At 46.5% G+C, this 16,056-nt stretch overlaps 2 protein-coding genes and 1 long non-coding RNA gene across 4 annotated transcripts in view; 2 read left to right on the forward strand and 1 right to left on the reverse strand.

Moving 5' to 3' along the window:
* Positions 1 to 1,375: 1,375 nt before the first annotated feature.
* The window catches only part of F8 (coagulation factor VIII), a 131,574-nt gene continuing 116,893 nt past the window's right edge, over positions 1,376 to 16,056 (reverse strand). For both annotated transcript variants that reach the window (XM_043570610.1, XM_043570609.1), the window contains 4 exons: positions 10,811 to 10,955; positions 10,240 to 10,388; positions 9,328 to 9,504; positions 1,376 to 3,408 (listed from right to left, as the gene is read on the reverse strand). In XM_043570610.1, coding sequence (XP_043426545.1) covers positions 3,253 to 3,408; positions 9,328 to 9,504; positions 10,240 to 10,388; positions 10,811 to 10,955 — 627 coding nt within the window. In that variant the 3' untranslated portion in view covers positions 1,376 to 3,252. The remainder of the gene's footprint in view (positions 3,409 to 9,327; positions 9,505 to 10,239; positions 10,389 to 10,810; positions 10,956 to 16,056) is intronic.
* LOC122477539 lies at positions 9,302 to 13,671 on the forward strand. Its single transcript, XR_006295718.1, has 3 exons — positions 9,302 to 9,412; positions 11,063 to 11,169; positions 13,055 to 13,671. It is a non-coding gene; the product is annotated as an uncharacterized LOC122477539 (long non-coding RNA).
* LOC122477537 (histone H2A-Bbd type 2/3) lies at positions 14,287 to 15,553 on the forward strand. The gene is made up of 2 exons (XM_043570613.1): positions 14,287 to 14,398; positions 14,813 to 15,553. Exon 2 carries the CDS (start codon positions 15,100 to 15,102, stop codon positions 15,439 to 15,441), a length of 342 nt encoding a protein of 113 aa, XP_043426548.1. The 5' UTR covers positions 14,287 to 14,398; positions 14,813 to 15,099; the 3' UTR covers positions 15,442 to 15,553.

Consider the following 16,056-nt stretch of genomic DNA (forward strand, 5'->3'; position numbering starts at 1 on the left):
GAACGTGAGATCATGACCTGAGCCAAAGTCGGATGTTTAACCAACTGAGCCACCCAGGCGCCCCTTTATTTTTTATTTTTGAGAGAGCGTGTGCATGTGCGCGCACACACACACACACACACACACACACACGAGTAGGGGAGGGGCAGAGAGAGAGAGGGACAGAAGATCCGAAGCAGGCTCTGGGCTGAAAGCAGAGAGTCCGATGCAGGCCTCGAACTCATGAACAAACCTTGAGATCATGACCTGAGCGGAAGGCAGATGCTTAGCTGACTGAGCCACCCAAGCGCCCCAAAGATAGACTTGCTGTAATATGCATCTTCCAAAGATTGTCGACTTATAACCTTGAGATTATGTTTGACAAAATGTTTGTGACAGAAAGTTGTATTTGTTCACTTAAAGTGACAAGCTACATTTGTCCTAGGAGTGAATTGGCGTCCCGATATTCTGATAATTAACTTGCTATGATCTCTGTGATTTTTCAAATCACTCAAACAGCATTATCAAATAGTGTGGATTTTCTGGTGCTCCCGAGGGTGTCTGTTTTGCTGATCGACCTCATTGCCCCTACGATTTAACATCGGCCCCAGGCTATGGTTTGTTCTTTCTTTCTGCTTGGCACTAAGAGACTGATCTGAAGATTCGCATTTGTTTGATGATGATGTTGATGATGATTTCATCCCAAAGAAATTTGTTCGTATTGTTTTATTTGACCACATCCAATCTGATCTTTCCTTCAGGAACTTTCCATTTTTCTTGTGGTAAGAACACTTAACCGTAGCTTACCCTGTTAAATTGTTTTAATGTCTATTTATTTATTTTTGAGAGAGAAAGATAGAGAGGGCTAGTAGCGGAGGGGCAGAGAGAGAGAGAATCCCAAGCAGGCTCTGCCCTGTCAGCACAGAGCCCAGCGTGGGGCTCAATCCCACAAACCGTGAGATCATGACCTGAGCTGAAATCGAGAGTCGGATGCTTAACTGACTGAGCCACCCAGGTGCCCCTCCCCTGTTAAATTTTGAAGTGCACAGTCCAGTATTGCTACCCATAGGCACGATATCGTCCAGGGGAGCTCTAGAACTTACTTGTCTTGTATGACTGAAACTCTATAGCCATTGAATAGCAACTCCCATTTCTCTTTTGTCTCTATATAAAGTCTTCTTCTGGATCAAGGCTCCATTTCTCATTTTTAAAATTTTAGTTTACCTCTCATAAATGATATCACTTTCTACTCTGAGTTCAACTTAATCTGGTTTTCTAACTCACTAATTAGGTTTTCTAAAGTGTCCTTCCTGTTCTTCGGTGCCTCCGTCTGTTTTTTAATATCTTGTTCACATTTTTATTTGCAGTGTAAGAACACAACTCTCAGAGGCGCTTGTTTGTATGTGTCACGGTTTTATTTAAGTGGTTATTGAGGAAACAGGAAGACCAGAGGGCTCCAGGAGCAGTTGAGGAACAGAGACGCATTTGGTCAATAGGAAAAGACTGTCAAAACAGGGTCATTAAGTTAGACATGAGAGTGGTTAACCTTTTACAGCAAATAAAGCCATATCACCTTTAGGGTTAACTTTTCTACCAGGCTATAAAGAAAAACAACTTATTGATTTCTGTAGATTGACCTCTAACCCTACAGTCTTAAAGAATTGGAACCACTTGTGCCTTCGGCTGTTGCAGTTTGTGATTATGCTGAGACAGCTATGCTACATTCCCCAAAAGGTCAGGTCGGGGTCAAGCAGGACTCTTAGACAATGCTCTAGCTTAGACAAAAAGCATCAGTTTTCTTGCTTTTTCTGAGATTGTAATACATTTTTCTCTAATACTCCTGTTTTTAAATGCTCTGGATTGTAAACTTTGGAGGCTTCCTCTGACTGCTCTGTGGCTTATCCTCGCCTCTAGCGCCCTCTGCCGTGTGGGAAATGTTTGCGTGGTCGCAGGGAAGGGGGTAAGCAGGTGGAAGGAAGGAGTAGTAAGGAGCCCTTCATGGCCTTATCTATGAGGCATAGGCCAAGGTGGGGCTTCCTGTGGTGCGGTGGGGTGATCGAGCGTTTTGTCTCTGCTTTCCCCAGCTCGGTGTCATCCGGCTCCTTGAAATTTCAACTATGTAAGTGGGATTCTAGTTTTCCGTCATGGTATACAATTTTCGGTTACATTTTTGTTGTGCTTCCGCAGAAAATGAGCTGAGGGAGGGAGTCCAATGAGTGTATGATTAGAATATAACGTTGTATCTGCTATCCCAGATGGGCACGTATTTTCCTTGTTTCTTTGTGGGAATATTAAAATATGCCCTTTAGAAACCTGTTATGATTATTACCTTTCTTGGTCACCACAAATTTCAAGGGAACACTGTCATTGTACTTCAAAGTTCCCTCTGTGATCCTAACGTATTATCTTTTTCTTGTTGTTGATTAGAATTAAGACCAAATAGCTTTATTTGTACATCCTTCTGAGATGAAATTGAACTCTTGAAAGCCATTCGCTCCTTTAAACTTCCGATCACATCTTTGGACGATCTTGTCAGAAAACCGCACGTATGCATTCATACATAATGTTGTCTACAATGTCATGGAATCTGGGGGTTCCTGAATCCCACCTGTGAGTCCCAGTTTAAAAACACTAGTTTTCGAGGTAAGAGTGTGCCACTAGCAAAGCCCCAAGATGACCAACTAGGAGAATTCCATCTATAAGTATATCAGACATTCATGTAGTGGTTCTTACATAATCTACATTTTGCGGGTTGTCAGAATGGCTTGCCTTTTGGCTTCAAGGCTGTGGTGACACGGATTTGCTCCATGGTTGACCGGGATCATAAACAAGTGAGAGTTTTATTTTAAATGTATGAAGCCCAATCCGAAATGCTCACATCATGACTATCTTCTGCAAACTTTAAACACACTGTTCTTTGACAAAGGAGGAAGAGGAGGGTTTGTGAGAGATCTGACCTGGCGGGAGGAGAGCGCTTTCCATATGAGTTTCCTCATTTCCTCCTGGCATCGGAAGGAAAAAGCAATCTGGGAGCAGTTGCAGCAAATGGAGGAGAGTTAAATTGAATGCAATCGTCCCAGGAAATGCGGGATGCACAACAATTAATTTGGGAGGCTTCGGGGCGGTGTCCCCTAGAGCTGTGTGGTTTAAACACATAGAAAAGTCTCGGCCCACAGGCAGGGCAGGGCAGGGAATGACCCGGAGGCCAGGCTGGGAGGCAGAAGGCAATTTGGAGAGGGTGTGGGCCTGGAGGCAGGGCCTGGAGGTGTACCCTCAGTATACCTGCTGGGCCTCACAGCCCAGAACCTCCAGCCTCAGGGCGATCTGGTGTGCCCAGCTCTGGGGGTGAATTCTAAGGTAGCGAGTCAGTAGTGGGGGGTCTAGAGAGTTCACCACGGGTGTGAAGGAGTCTTGATTTCCCTGAAAAACCTGAAAGAAGAAAGATGGCATTTGTTAGTTGTCTGACGGGAAAAACACTACCTGCTAACCCCCCTTCCGCTTCTTCTCTTCTTCTCGCCTGCGCCATCGAGTCCTCTGGCCTCCTACTGTGTCAGTCGGAATCCCTCCCTCATCCCCAGAGTGGCCCGCACCTCTGGCAATGCCCAGCACAACACACACGCTCCATGCAGCTCTTTGCGCTCAATTGAGTAGCCCTTCTTCTGGCAGTCCTGGATTGAAACCCGGGAGGCGAATGGATGATTGCATCCCACGCATCTGGGCCTGGGAAAGTGGGTCGGACTTCTAGAATTAAGAGCACCTGGCATGCCTGCTGTGGAGGCCTTTGCTCCAGCTATGCCTTATATATGGAATGTTCTCACCCACTCGCCAAAACCTCAGTGAAACGGAACATTCTGTCTGAGGTGACACACAGCGTCTGCGTGTTGAACCCTGTGGGGGCGGGAGTCAGGCTGCTGCCAGGTGAGGGCACAGGAAATGCCCGATACAGGTAGCCACTGCCGGAGCCCTGAGTCTCAGCTGGTTGACTTCCTCCAGAGCGCTCAGTGTCCCCGTGTGTCTGGCTACGGGCTTACCCACCGTTTTCCTCGGTTTTCACCACCAAATGCCAGCCAGCCCCACGAGAGTCAGAGACCCTGCTCACTCGTGTATCTTCCACACACAGGACATGTAGCATAACGTACACACGTGGCAGATATCCTACAAACATCTGTTAGAGCTGGTGTGTTTGATGAAACTTTTCAGAAACATTAAAGTCCCTCTTCTGGGATTCTTCAACAGATGTTTATGTTCTATTTGGAGGCTTGTACATCTTCTGTTACACTTACTCCTTGTTACCTCCCCTCAAGTTTTTATTGTGAAATGGTAGCAACCCCAAGAAATTGAAAGAATAATGTGATGGACACTTAAGTCCTCCACCTAGATTCACCGGTTGTTAACATCATGCGATTTTACTGTATCTATTTCTCTACACACACACACACACACACACACACACACACACACACCCCACCACTACCACCACACACAATTTTCTGAACTACTTGAAAGGAAGTCGTAAACATCATGGCATTTTACTCCCAAATATTTCAGCATGTCAAACTTAAAACTAAGGTTGTTTACAACCACAGAATAATATTATCCTATCCACCAAATGTAATACTGATATAATATAGCCTAATATTTTAAAATGTCCAGTTATCATATGATATCCTTTATACAATTTTTCCAACCCAGAATCTAATAAAAATCACACTTTGCATTTATTTATTCTATCTCTTCAAATCTCCTTTAATTGAGAACAGACTCTGATCTTTTTTGTCCTTCATCACATCGACATTTAAATTTTTTTAACGTTTATTTATTTTTGAGACAGAGAGAGATAGAGCATGAATGGGGGAGGGGCAGAGAGAGAGGGAGACACAGAATTGGAAGCAGGCTCCAGGCTCCGAGCCATCAGCCCAGAGCCCAACGCGGGGCTTGAACTCACAGACCGCGAGATCATGACCTGAGCTGAAGTCGGACGCTTAACCGACTGAGCCACCCAGGCGCCCCAACATCAACATTTTAAAAATAAGTTTATTTATTTATTTTTGAGACAGAGAGCAAGAGAGAGAGAGAGAGAGAGAGACAGAGAGAGAGAGAGACAGAGAGAGAGAGAGACAGAGAGAGAGAGAGAGAGAGAGAGAGAGAATTCCAAGCAGGCTCCACACCTTTAATGCAGAGCCCAGTGAGGGGCTCGATCCCACAACTGTGAGATGGAGACCTGAGCCGAAATCAACAGTTGGATGCTTCACCAACTGAGCTACCCAAGTGTCCTGACACTGACATTTTGAAAAGCGTAAGACCATTGTATTGTGGATTGTTCCACATTCTAAATTATGTGACTGTTTTCTCATTATGACATGTTGGTTCAACACTTTTAGTGAGAAAACTGAGTGCATGATGCGTCCTTTCCACTACATCCATCAGGGGACACATAATGCTAATTTGTCCCATAAATTGACGATGAAAAGTTTGATCACTTGGTCAAGGTGATGTCCACCAGATCTCTCTGTTACCAAGGTGATCGTTTCCCTTTCCTAACAAACAATCTGTGGGATGATACTTTGAAACCATGTAGATACTCTATTTCCCATCAAGCTTTCAGCCAATGGTTTCAGCATTCATTAAAGTTCCTTCTCAATATTAAATAGTATATCGTCGGGGCTCCTGGGTGGCTCAGTTGGTTAAGTGTCTGACTTCAGTTCAGGTCATGATCTCACGGTTCATGAGTTCAAGCCCCACATCGGGCTCTGTGCTGATGGCGCAGAGCCTGCTTGGGATTCTGTCTTTCCTTCTCTACCCCTCCCCACTTGTGTGCTCTCTCTCTCTCTCAAAATAAATAAACTTAAAAAAAAAGAAGTGATTTTCTTTTTCTACCACTGACCTTTTCTGGTTCTTGCACAGTCTCCCCTAGACTCTCCAGCGTGAGCCCTGATGCTAGCTCAACTATAGCTTTGCATGTTTACTGTCTACTTACTTGTGAATAGAAACAGAATTCTTTGTTTTCTAGCTACTCTGCAGGTGAGTTATGGGTGGTTTTATGCAGTTAAAAAAAATATATATATATATTCAGATCATTGGTGAAGAGAGATTTAGTTCTTCCTTTCCAGTTTAGATGCCTTTTATTTCTTTTTGTTGCCTAATTTCTCTGGCTATACCTTCCAGTAAAATGTTGAATAGAAGTGGCAAAAGTGGTTGTCCTTGTTTGTTTTGTGAAAATTATAAAAGGAAGCTCTTTTAGAATGGAGTCAGGGGCGAGGGCAGCAGGGGAGGCTCACGGCCTACCACGTGTCCTCAATTCCAGATCCGACAGGAAGACGGCGGGCCTCTCACGAGGATGCCAGCTTTCTTTACTACTTTCCTACCGGAGCAAGAGGAAGGAAGGTCCACCCCTCCTCGGCCCCATCCCCACTGCAGCCCAGCCCCGAAGTCACAGCTCAGCCAATGAGAAACCACTGCACTTCCCACTTCCAGTTTATTCCAATGGACTGTTTGTTTCTGGCGGCCGCTCCCAGCTCCTCCCTTTCCTGCAGGACTCGGTGTGCTCTGCTTTTGTTCTGCAGAACAAGAGCTTTCTGCTGTTCCCAAATAAAGCCGTTTTGCAGGTAAAATAACTGGCAGTTTTCCTTTTAAAGTTAACATTTTGCTATTTGTCCACTATATTTTCCCTTTCGTCCTGGGATCCTGATCATATGTATGTTAGGCTTTTGATGGGTACCCTCTGTCTCTTAATTTCCTTTCCGCATGCTTTGCCTTCTGTGCGCCATCCTGGGTAATTTCTTCAGCTGTATCTTTCAATTGAATAAAGTCTCTCTGGCTGTGTCTAATGTCCTACTAAGTCTTTCTTTGATTTTCAAACTTCGATAATTCTGTTTTTCATTTCTAAAAGTAGTGTTGTTTCCCCAGAACTGCCTAGTAATTTGGGGTAGTTTGTCATTTATTTTTAAAGTAGGCTCCACACCCAAGCAGGGCTTGAACTCATGACCCTGAGATCAAGAGTCACATGCTCTATGGTCTGGCTCCCCTCTGCTCACGTGTTGTCAAGTTGGTTTGTTCTCTTGCATGTTTGCTAATGTTTATGATCTTATCACTGCGATTTGTGGGGATCTTGGGGACCTAAACTGGGAGTGCTGTCTTCTAGAGTGGGCTCGAGAAAGGTTCTCCCAGATGTCAGGATGTGCCCGAATGCATTTGGTTCTCCTTGCATTACGCTCAAAGCTTAGTCTCCTACTAACACTCATATAAGCATTTTCCTGTAGGAAAGGTCCTCCATTGTATATTTTCTCGTATTTTACCTCTCTTTTCTGATTTAAGCTCATTATTGTCAAGTAAAAGCTCATGGGTTTTTTGTTTTGTTTTGTTTTGCTCCTGTTGGCAAGGAGGCTGGAGAGTCCCCTATCTTCTCGGAGTGTAACAATGAGGTATGAAGTATGGACTATACACAATACAGCCTTTTTATCGTGGTGATATGTACATAACACACCATTTACCATTTTGACCGTTTTTAAGTGTACAGTTCAGCAGCGTTACATCCATTCACAATATTGTCCAAGTATCACCACCGCCCATATCCAGAATTCTTTATCTTGCAGAACTGAAACTCTGTACCCACTAACCAGTAATGTGCCATTCTCCTCTCTATGAACTTGCGATTCTAGGTACCTCATTATAATTGTTAATTTTATGTGCCAACTTGACTGGTTCATGAGGTGCCCGGATTGTTGGTCCAACACTATTCTGGGAGTGTCTGTGAGGATGTTTTGGGATGAGATTAACATTCGAATGATAGAATGGGTAAAGCAGATTGCCTTCCAATCAGTTACAAGCCTGAATAGAACAAAAAGGCTGACCTTCTTCAGAATAAGAGAGAATTCTTCCTGCCTGACTGCCTTTGAACTGGGACATTCGCTTTTCCAGCTTTGGGCCTCAAACTGAAATATCAGTCCTTCCTAAATCTTGAGCCTGTTGGCCTCCAGCCTGGGATTTACACCGTCCAGCTCTCCTGGGTCCCCAGCTCACTGCTCACCCTGCAGATCTTGGGACTTGTCAGCCTTCATAACCGTAAGCCAATTCTTTACCATAATCTCCTTATACACACGCACATTCTACTGGCTCTGTTTCTCTGCAGAACCCTGACTGACTAATACACTCATATACATGGAATCATACATTTTCCTTCTGTCTAGTCTGTTTCATTTAACCTAATGCATTCAAGGTTCATCCATATGGTAGCAGCTTTCAGAGATATACCCTTTTAAAATGTCCTGAAATATGTATTATCTATACTCTGGTCTACTAAACTGCCAGCAGCAGAAGTCTAATCCAGCACTGGGGATCAGGGAGTTCTCCCTGGAGGAGGAGATGATGTTTTTCTGAGACTTAAAGACCGAGCCAAGTAAAAAGGGCAATGGGAAGTGCCTAGGAAAAATATTCTAGGTAGAATAGACAGTATGTATAAAGTCCTAGTATGAGAAAGAACATGCTGTTTTAAGAGACCTGAGAGTTTCTTAGTATGGATGGAGCTTAGAGAGCAAAGGAGCAAGCAGCAAAAGGCTATATGAGAGAGACTGGTAAGGGCCGCACCATGATTAATTCTTGATGAAAAAGAAAAGAGATGATACAGATGAACTAGTCATTCTCTCATTAGTCATGGGATAGCAAGACTTTTGTCATGTTCTCTAATTAGCAAAATTTGTTGACTTATGCAGCAAACCCACATCAAGAAGGAAGATTGGGGGCACCTGGGTGGCTCAGTCAGTTAAATGTCTGACTCTTGATTCTGGCTCAGGGTATGATTTCAGGGTTTGTTAGATCGAGGCCCGCATCAGGCTCTGTGCTAACAGTGTGGAGCCTGCTTGGGATTCTCTCTCTCCCTCTCTGCACCTTCCTGTTCATTCCCTTGCTGTCTCTCTCTCTCAATCCCAAAATATAAATAAACTTAAAGAAAGAAATAAACTTAAAAAATAAGGAAGATTGTCTGGGTCATGTACGTTAAAGGTCAATGAGGCTTGGGAATTGACGTTTATGTTATGGGTGAGGATACAGACATCATTAAACATTTGGCAAATAACTCGCATTCTTCTTCACCCCTCTGATTCCTGCCATCCTCCTGAATGACATCAACATCCAGGAGGGTAATCAACTTTTGGCTCTAGTCTGCTCTTTCCTGGGGTTGTACATCCTTCCTTGGAGTCACTGTGTCCTCCCGAAATGTCTTCCATCGTGTCCTATTACCACAGATACTCAGTAAAGTCTATCTTGAAAGTCTGATCATGTATCCACCTTGTTATCTTTATAAATGTCGAGCTCTAGGAAGAGTTTTGTACCTTTCCCAGGACACCAGCATACCTTGACTTTGCCATTGTGAAGAAACAGAGCCCAGTTATGGCCATCTTGACTACTGGAAACGAGGAACTCCTTCACATACATGCTGGTAAGGAGTGATTTCACCCCCTGGGTGGCTATTCCTGTGACTTTCATTGTCTTCTGGAAGTCCACTTGCAGCCACTCTTTTGGATTATTTGCCTGAGGAAGGTAGGTAGAGTAGTATCATTTTGGGGTACCATTTGTTCCCAGAAATCCCCACAGCCCTCCCTCTTCACCATGTCATAGCAGATATCGCTCTGCATTTAAATGGTCTCTCCATCAGTCTCCCTTATTAGGCTCGAAGCAACTTGAGGGCCGAAAGTTTTCATGATTCCGCTTTGTATCCTCAGGGTCTCCCACTTGATAGGTGCCCAGTAAATGTTTGCTAAATGAATACGTGAGCCATATATAGATGGACTAGAGTATTACCAGTTTGGCAATGTGCTATACAACCTGTTTTGTTTAAAGTAAGCCCCTGGGAGGAGCAGAGACCATTAATTGCATTCATCCCCCTAAAACTAGTCAGTGACTGAAAATCCCAAAATCAGTGGTTCTGCAGAGAAGGCCAATTGTTGATACTTCTCCATAAAACTGTACTTCAGCTTACTACAGTTCTTTCACAGACACCAGCCCAGTAATGCTCATAGAGATTCTGCTTCTAGGAGGTTTGATTAGGGATCATTTCCCCCAGTGAACGCTGTGTGAAATCACACGGCACATCTGCGAAGTAACTGGGGGAGTTTTCCCCAGAGGCAACCATCCTTGACTTTCCTTCCCTTTTGGGAACACCCAGGTGACAGAAATGCCTTAAAGAAACAGTCAAGGACTTTCCCTACTCTTTCCCCACCAGTACCCCCTCCTGCGCTTTGGTTACATGGCAGACCTGCCTCTTACCTGAGGCCTCCAGGCATTCGTCCTCCCCTGGAGGTGCAGCCGGGCTTGTGAAGGGGACCAAGTGCCAAACATGCTGTTTAAGTAGGACGAGGCGGTGACCTGTGTGTCTGATATTGCTTTACTCTCCATTCCCAGTGGCATGCTGCAGCCTCGAAGAAATTACAGGGGAATGTAATCACAAGGAGAAGACGTAGCCTCGGTTCTACCGGCCTGCGCCCAGTGATCCTCTAGGGCTATTGTCACCATGATGTCATTTCCCGGGCATAAACTTTTGCACAGATTCTGTTGCTGTTAACATGCCCCTAGTTTTCTGGTCAGCTCTTCTCAGTTCTGTTTGACTTTGATTTGCCTTGTTAAGCACACCTTGGGGGGTAGCTGCCCCTGGGGAGTTGCTCCTCCCCCCCCCGCCCCCCGTTAGCATGCCCAAGCCCTGGGTTTGCTCAGGACTCGGCTGGTTTAGCGTTGATAGTTTCTGATCTGGGAAAGCCCCCTGCTCTCGAGAACACTATGACAGTTAGTCATCCTACCCATGGTTGGGAGAGGGAGGGATACAAGATAACTTGGCACTCACTGTTTAAATCACAGCCCATCAACTCCATGCGGAGAGTGCTGCGGATGCTGTAATGCGTTGGGTGCAAACGGATGTACCGAGCAATAATCGGAGGGTTAAAAATATTGTGTTTTATCCCAGATGAATCCACATTGCCAAAGAACACCTGTAGGGAGAGAGTAGCATAGGTACATGGAAAGTGGAGTCAGAGTAAAAAGCAATTCCTCCCAATCACATCTTCCTTCTAATTTTGCTTTGTGCATTTCTCAACAGCATCCAACACTCAAAGCTATTCTGGCTAGACACATGTTAAAATGGAATTCATGAAAGCAGAAAACACCAGGAGGAAGAATGGAACAAGGGACATTAACCCTGGGCGGGTGAAGTAGTCTTCTATTTTCAGGGTCCTATGAAAGGCTCATTAAAGTTGAGGCCAGAGGCAGCAGTGAGAGAGTGCTGGGAGTCAGGACTTGGCCACGTGGGCCTCAGAAGAATCTTCCAGGAATGTGTGCTGCGTGTATGTGTGTGCGTGTGTGTGCGTGTGTGTGCGCGCCTGTGTGTGTGTGTGTGTGTGTGTGTGTGCGTGAGCTGTGAGGCTTTAATTAATTATTTCTTGTGTCTGAACTCATGAGATACATATTAACATCCAACATGTGGTGTTTAGGACCTTGACATGTGTAGCTTCCAGAAGACAGTACCAGGCATATTTAAAGTAAAAGGAACACAGTTTGAGAAATATGATAGGAATGCCTATTCAAAACGCCTAGATTTAAACCATGGCATACAGTGTAAAGAGAGTTGAAAATTATCTCTTGCAAAACGCCTGGGATTTGTTTCTGCTTGAATACACTAAAACAGGAATCAATGTAAGTCTGTTATATAATCACACATCATAGTTGTACTATTATGGGGCATGTAAGAAAATTATTTTGCCTTGTGACAATTTTTCCTTCCTGTGGAATAAAAATAAAATATTAATAAATTTATAACATTGTCCCCAGAATCATAGAATTATTTTTGATAAACATATCTGCATTTTTTACTCAATCCTTGTGTCTTGATTGTAAACCTTAGGGACACAAGGTATTAAATCAACAAATGGCTAATGACTACACAAATCCTAGATTCCATTTATTATGTGCCAGGAACTGTGCTACATGGCTTTACTGGTGAATTCTACTAAATGTTTAAAGAAGGATTAATGCCAATCTTTTCCAAGCTCTTTTAAAACATCCTAACTCATGCTACAAGTTACGCATTACCTTGATACCAAAGCCAGACATATACACCACAAGAAAAAAATCACACACCAGCATACATTAACAATTTATATGCAGAAATCCTCAAGTAATTTTAGCAAACTGAATCCAGCAGCACATTATAAATATTACATTTTTTTAAATTTTTATTTATTTTTGAGAGAGAGAGAGTGCATGCACATGAGCGAGGGAGTGGCAGAGAGAGATAGAGACACAGAATCTGAAGCAGGCTCCAGGCTGTCAGCACAGAGCCCAACGTGGGGCTCGAACTCATGAACCGTGAGATCGTGACCTGAGCTGAAGTCAGGCGCTTAACCAACTGAGCCACCCAGGCGCCCCTCCAACATTTTCTGACAAAAAACACTCAGCAAACGGCATAGAAGGGAAATGACCAAACATAATAAAGCGTATTTATGAAATACCCATAACTAATATCAGACTCAATGGTGGAAGACTGAAATCTTTCCACCTAACATCAGGAACAAGACCAGAATGCTTGCTTTCACTGCTTCTATTCAAGATCGTAACAGAATTCATAGCCAGAGCAGTGATGTAAGAAGAAATAAAAGGCATCTAAATTGGAAAGGAAGAAATAAAACTATCTCTATTCTCAGATGACATAATCTTACATATAAAAAAAATCCAAAAGAACACACAAAACACTAACAGAGTTAATAAGTGAATTCAATAAAGTAGCTGGGTCTGAGATCAATGCACAAAAATCAGCTGTATGTCTGTATAGTATCAATGAAAAATATAAAATGAAATTGACAACGATTCTATTTCAAACAGCATCAAATGGAATTAAATACATAGGAATACATTTAGCCAAGGACGTGCATGACCCGTGCACTGAACATTCCAAATCATTGCTGAAAGAAATTAAGGAGGACCTAAGTCAGTGGAAAGGCATCCAATTTTAGTGAATTGAACATTTAAAATTGTTAAGATGGCCATAATATAGATTCAATATAATCCCTATCAAAATCTCAATGATCTTTTGCAGACGTAAAAGCCAATCCTAAATTTATATGGAAATGCAAGGGACAGAGACAGCCAAAACAATCCGGAAAAGAAGAACAAAGCTGTGCGATCCACACGTGCCACTTTCAAAACTTACTTCAAAACTCCAGCAATCGTAAACTGTAGTACTGGCATAGGGGTAGACATGTAGGTCAATGTTTTTGAATTTACAGTGAGAAATAAACCCACAGATTTATGAATAGTTGACATTCAACAAGGGGGCCCAGACCGTTCAATGGAGGAATGAGCAATCTCTTCAACAAACGGTGCTGGGAAAACTGAATGTTGACAGAAAAAAGAATGAACGTGGGCTCCAGTTTCACACCACGTATGAAAATGAATTCCAAAACGGATCACAAACCCAAACGTAAGCGATGAAACTATGAAACTCTTGGAATAAAACATAGATATAAATCCCCCTGGCTTTAACTACACAACAGTTCCTTACATATGGCAGCAAAAGCGCGGCCACAAAAGAAGGGGCGTGGTGGAAAGAGGATAAGTTGTACACCATCCAAAGCAAAAACTTTTGTGCATGAAAGGACTCTGTCTAGAAGGTGAAAGGACAAAACGCACAGGATGGGAGAAGCATTTGCAAATCACACATGGGATAAGGGTGTATTTTCCAGAATGCATAAAGAACACCTACAAGTCAACAATGAAAGCACGAACGAACAACCCAGTTAAAAAACGGGAAAGGACTTGAACGGACGTTCCTCCAAAGTGGATGTGCAAATGGCCAAGAGGCACATGAAAAGACGCTCAACATCATGCGCCAACAGGGCGATGAAAATCACAACCGCCATGAGGCACCACTTGGCAGCCAGTAGGCTGGCTCTTCTAGGCACAAGAAAGCAAAACAAAGGCAAAAAGACGAGTTGGGGCGAGGGTGCGCAAGGACCGGGACTCACACACTGCTGCTGGGAATGCAAAGCTGCTGTGGGAATCCGCTGGGCGGCTCCTCAGTAAGTTACCGGCAGAATTAGCACCCCACCCCTCAATCGCAGTCCCAGTGCAATTTTCCTACCCTAGGGAATCAGAAACAGGTGCTCAAACAGAACCCTGTGCAGGAAATGTTCGGCGCAGCGCTGTTCACATCTGCCGCAAGGTGGGAATGGCGGAGCTGCCTGTCAACCCATGAACTGGGATAGGCCGCCACACACGGTGTGTCCCTGCGGTGGAATATTACTCAGCCGTGAAAAGGCTTGAAGCGCTGGCTCACGCTCCCACACGGACGAACGAACCCTAGTGACAACGCTGCGCTACGGGAAAGCAACCAGGCACAGAAAGCCGCCTATTCGCCCAGCGATCCCGCGTGCAGAAAGAAGTAAGTGTCCGGGACAGGCGAACCCCTATGGGCAGCAAGCCGACTAGCGGTTGCCTGGGGGCTCCCGAGGACGGGGGTGGGGGGGAGGGGGGTGCGGTGAGGACTGGCTGCCTGACACGTACAGGGGTTTCTTTGAGGGGTGCTGCCACGGTTTGGAACTAGACGGTCGTGGTGGTCGCCCGACCCCTCTAGTGTATACTCGGGGCCGCTGGCTCCTACACGGGTGTTGGGTGTGCACAATGCGCCCGCCCAGCCAAAAGCCAGCGTTCCTTCAAACAGGGGTTCCAGGGAGCAGGCTCCCGCCCAGCACTGTTTCTCTGCAGCGGGGGCCCATGGGAAAGCAGTGACTTCACCGGATGTACGTGTCCCAAAACGCGCACCCGACCAATGATGGGGTCGGTCTGTGATCTCTAGGATATAGAGTAGCGGCTTTGGAACCCTGCCGGTCGGAAACTTCGGGCCAACTGGCTTTTTACACCGCTTCCCGCCACATCGCACCATATCCAGCCCTATCCGACCGCATCCAGCCACACCCGACCGCATCCAGCCACATCATCCGACCGCATCCAGCCGCACCCGACCGCATCCAGCCACACCCGACCGCATCCAGCCCTATCCGACCGCATCCAGCCGCACCCGACCGCTTCCCGCAGCGCACGCCAGACCGAGGCCCGTCCGAGAAAGCGCAGCCGAGGCCCAGCATGCCTGTGAGGAGGAGCCGTCGAGGGTCGTCCAGTGGCCAGAGCCGGGTCCGCTCCCGCACTGCCCGAGCCGAGTTGACGTTCTCCGTGAGCCACGTGGAGCGCCTCCTGCGGGAGGGCCGCTACTCGCAGCGCCTGGGCGCGTCCGCCCCGATCTTCCTAGCGGCCGTCATCCAGTCCCTGACGGCCAAGGTCCTGGAGCTGGCCGGCATCGAGGCCCGGAACAGCGGCAGGAGGCTCATCACCCCGGATGTCGTGGACATGGTGGTCCACAACCACCCGCTGCTCAGCGCCTTCTTCCAGTCCACCATCATCTCCCAGGCGGTCCCGGGCTGGAACTAGCTGTCCCACGCGACGTGGGGTCCGGCAGGCGCCAGGCCTACTCCTGGCCGGGGTGGGCCCCGGCCGGCCTGGTGCCTCAGGCAGTCACTGAAAGCCAATAAAGTGTTTGGAGAAACCCGTGTGAGCGCTTCTGTCGCTGGTGTGTGGGGCGTGGTCGTGGGACGTCCCTCGTCGGGGGTGGGGGGGAGTGGGGGCGTGGGGCGGGGGCGTGGTCGGGGAAGACCCAGCAGAGCAGCTTGTCTCGGGGATCATGCAGGCGGTGGCCCTGGGCGGGAGAGGCTGGCTCGGGTGGAGGCTTTGACGCGAGGGGTGACGAGTGACCGGGGCGGGGGGACCTGGCGAGCGAGCACCCTGCCAGGTTGGAATTGGGGTCACGCGGGACGGCGAGCTGGGTTTCGGGCCGGTTCGGTTACAGATTCTGGGAGACGCCTTCGGCCACGCGGGTAAACAGGCCGTCACCCAGCCACAGGGGGCACCTGGCCAGGCCCCGCCCCAGGGTCCACGATTTGCACACACGACCCGCGCGGGGCGAGGCCTCTCCTGCGGGCCCCGTCGCTTGCGTATCACCGGGGCAACGGGGCGCCTGGCTGCCCGAGCGCGGACGCAGGGCACGTC

The sequence above is a fragment of the Prionailurus bengalensis genome, chromosome X (genome assembly GCF_016509475.1).
Source record: "Prionailurus bengalensis isolate Pbe53 chromosome X, Fcat_Pben_1.1_paternal_pri, whole genome shotgun sequence".
NCBI classification, from domain to species: domain Eukaryota; kingdom Metazoa; phylum Chordata; class Mammalia; order Carnivora; family Felidae; genus Prionailurus; species Prionailurus bengalensis.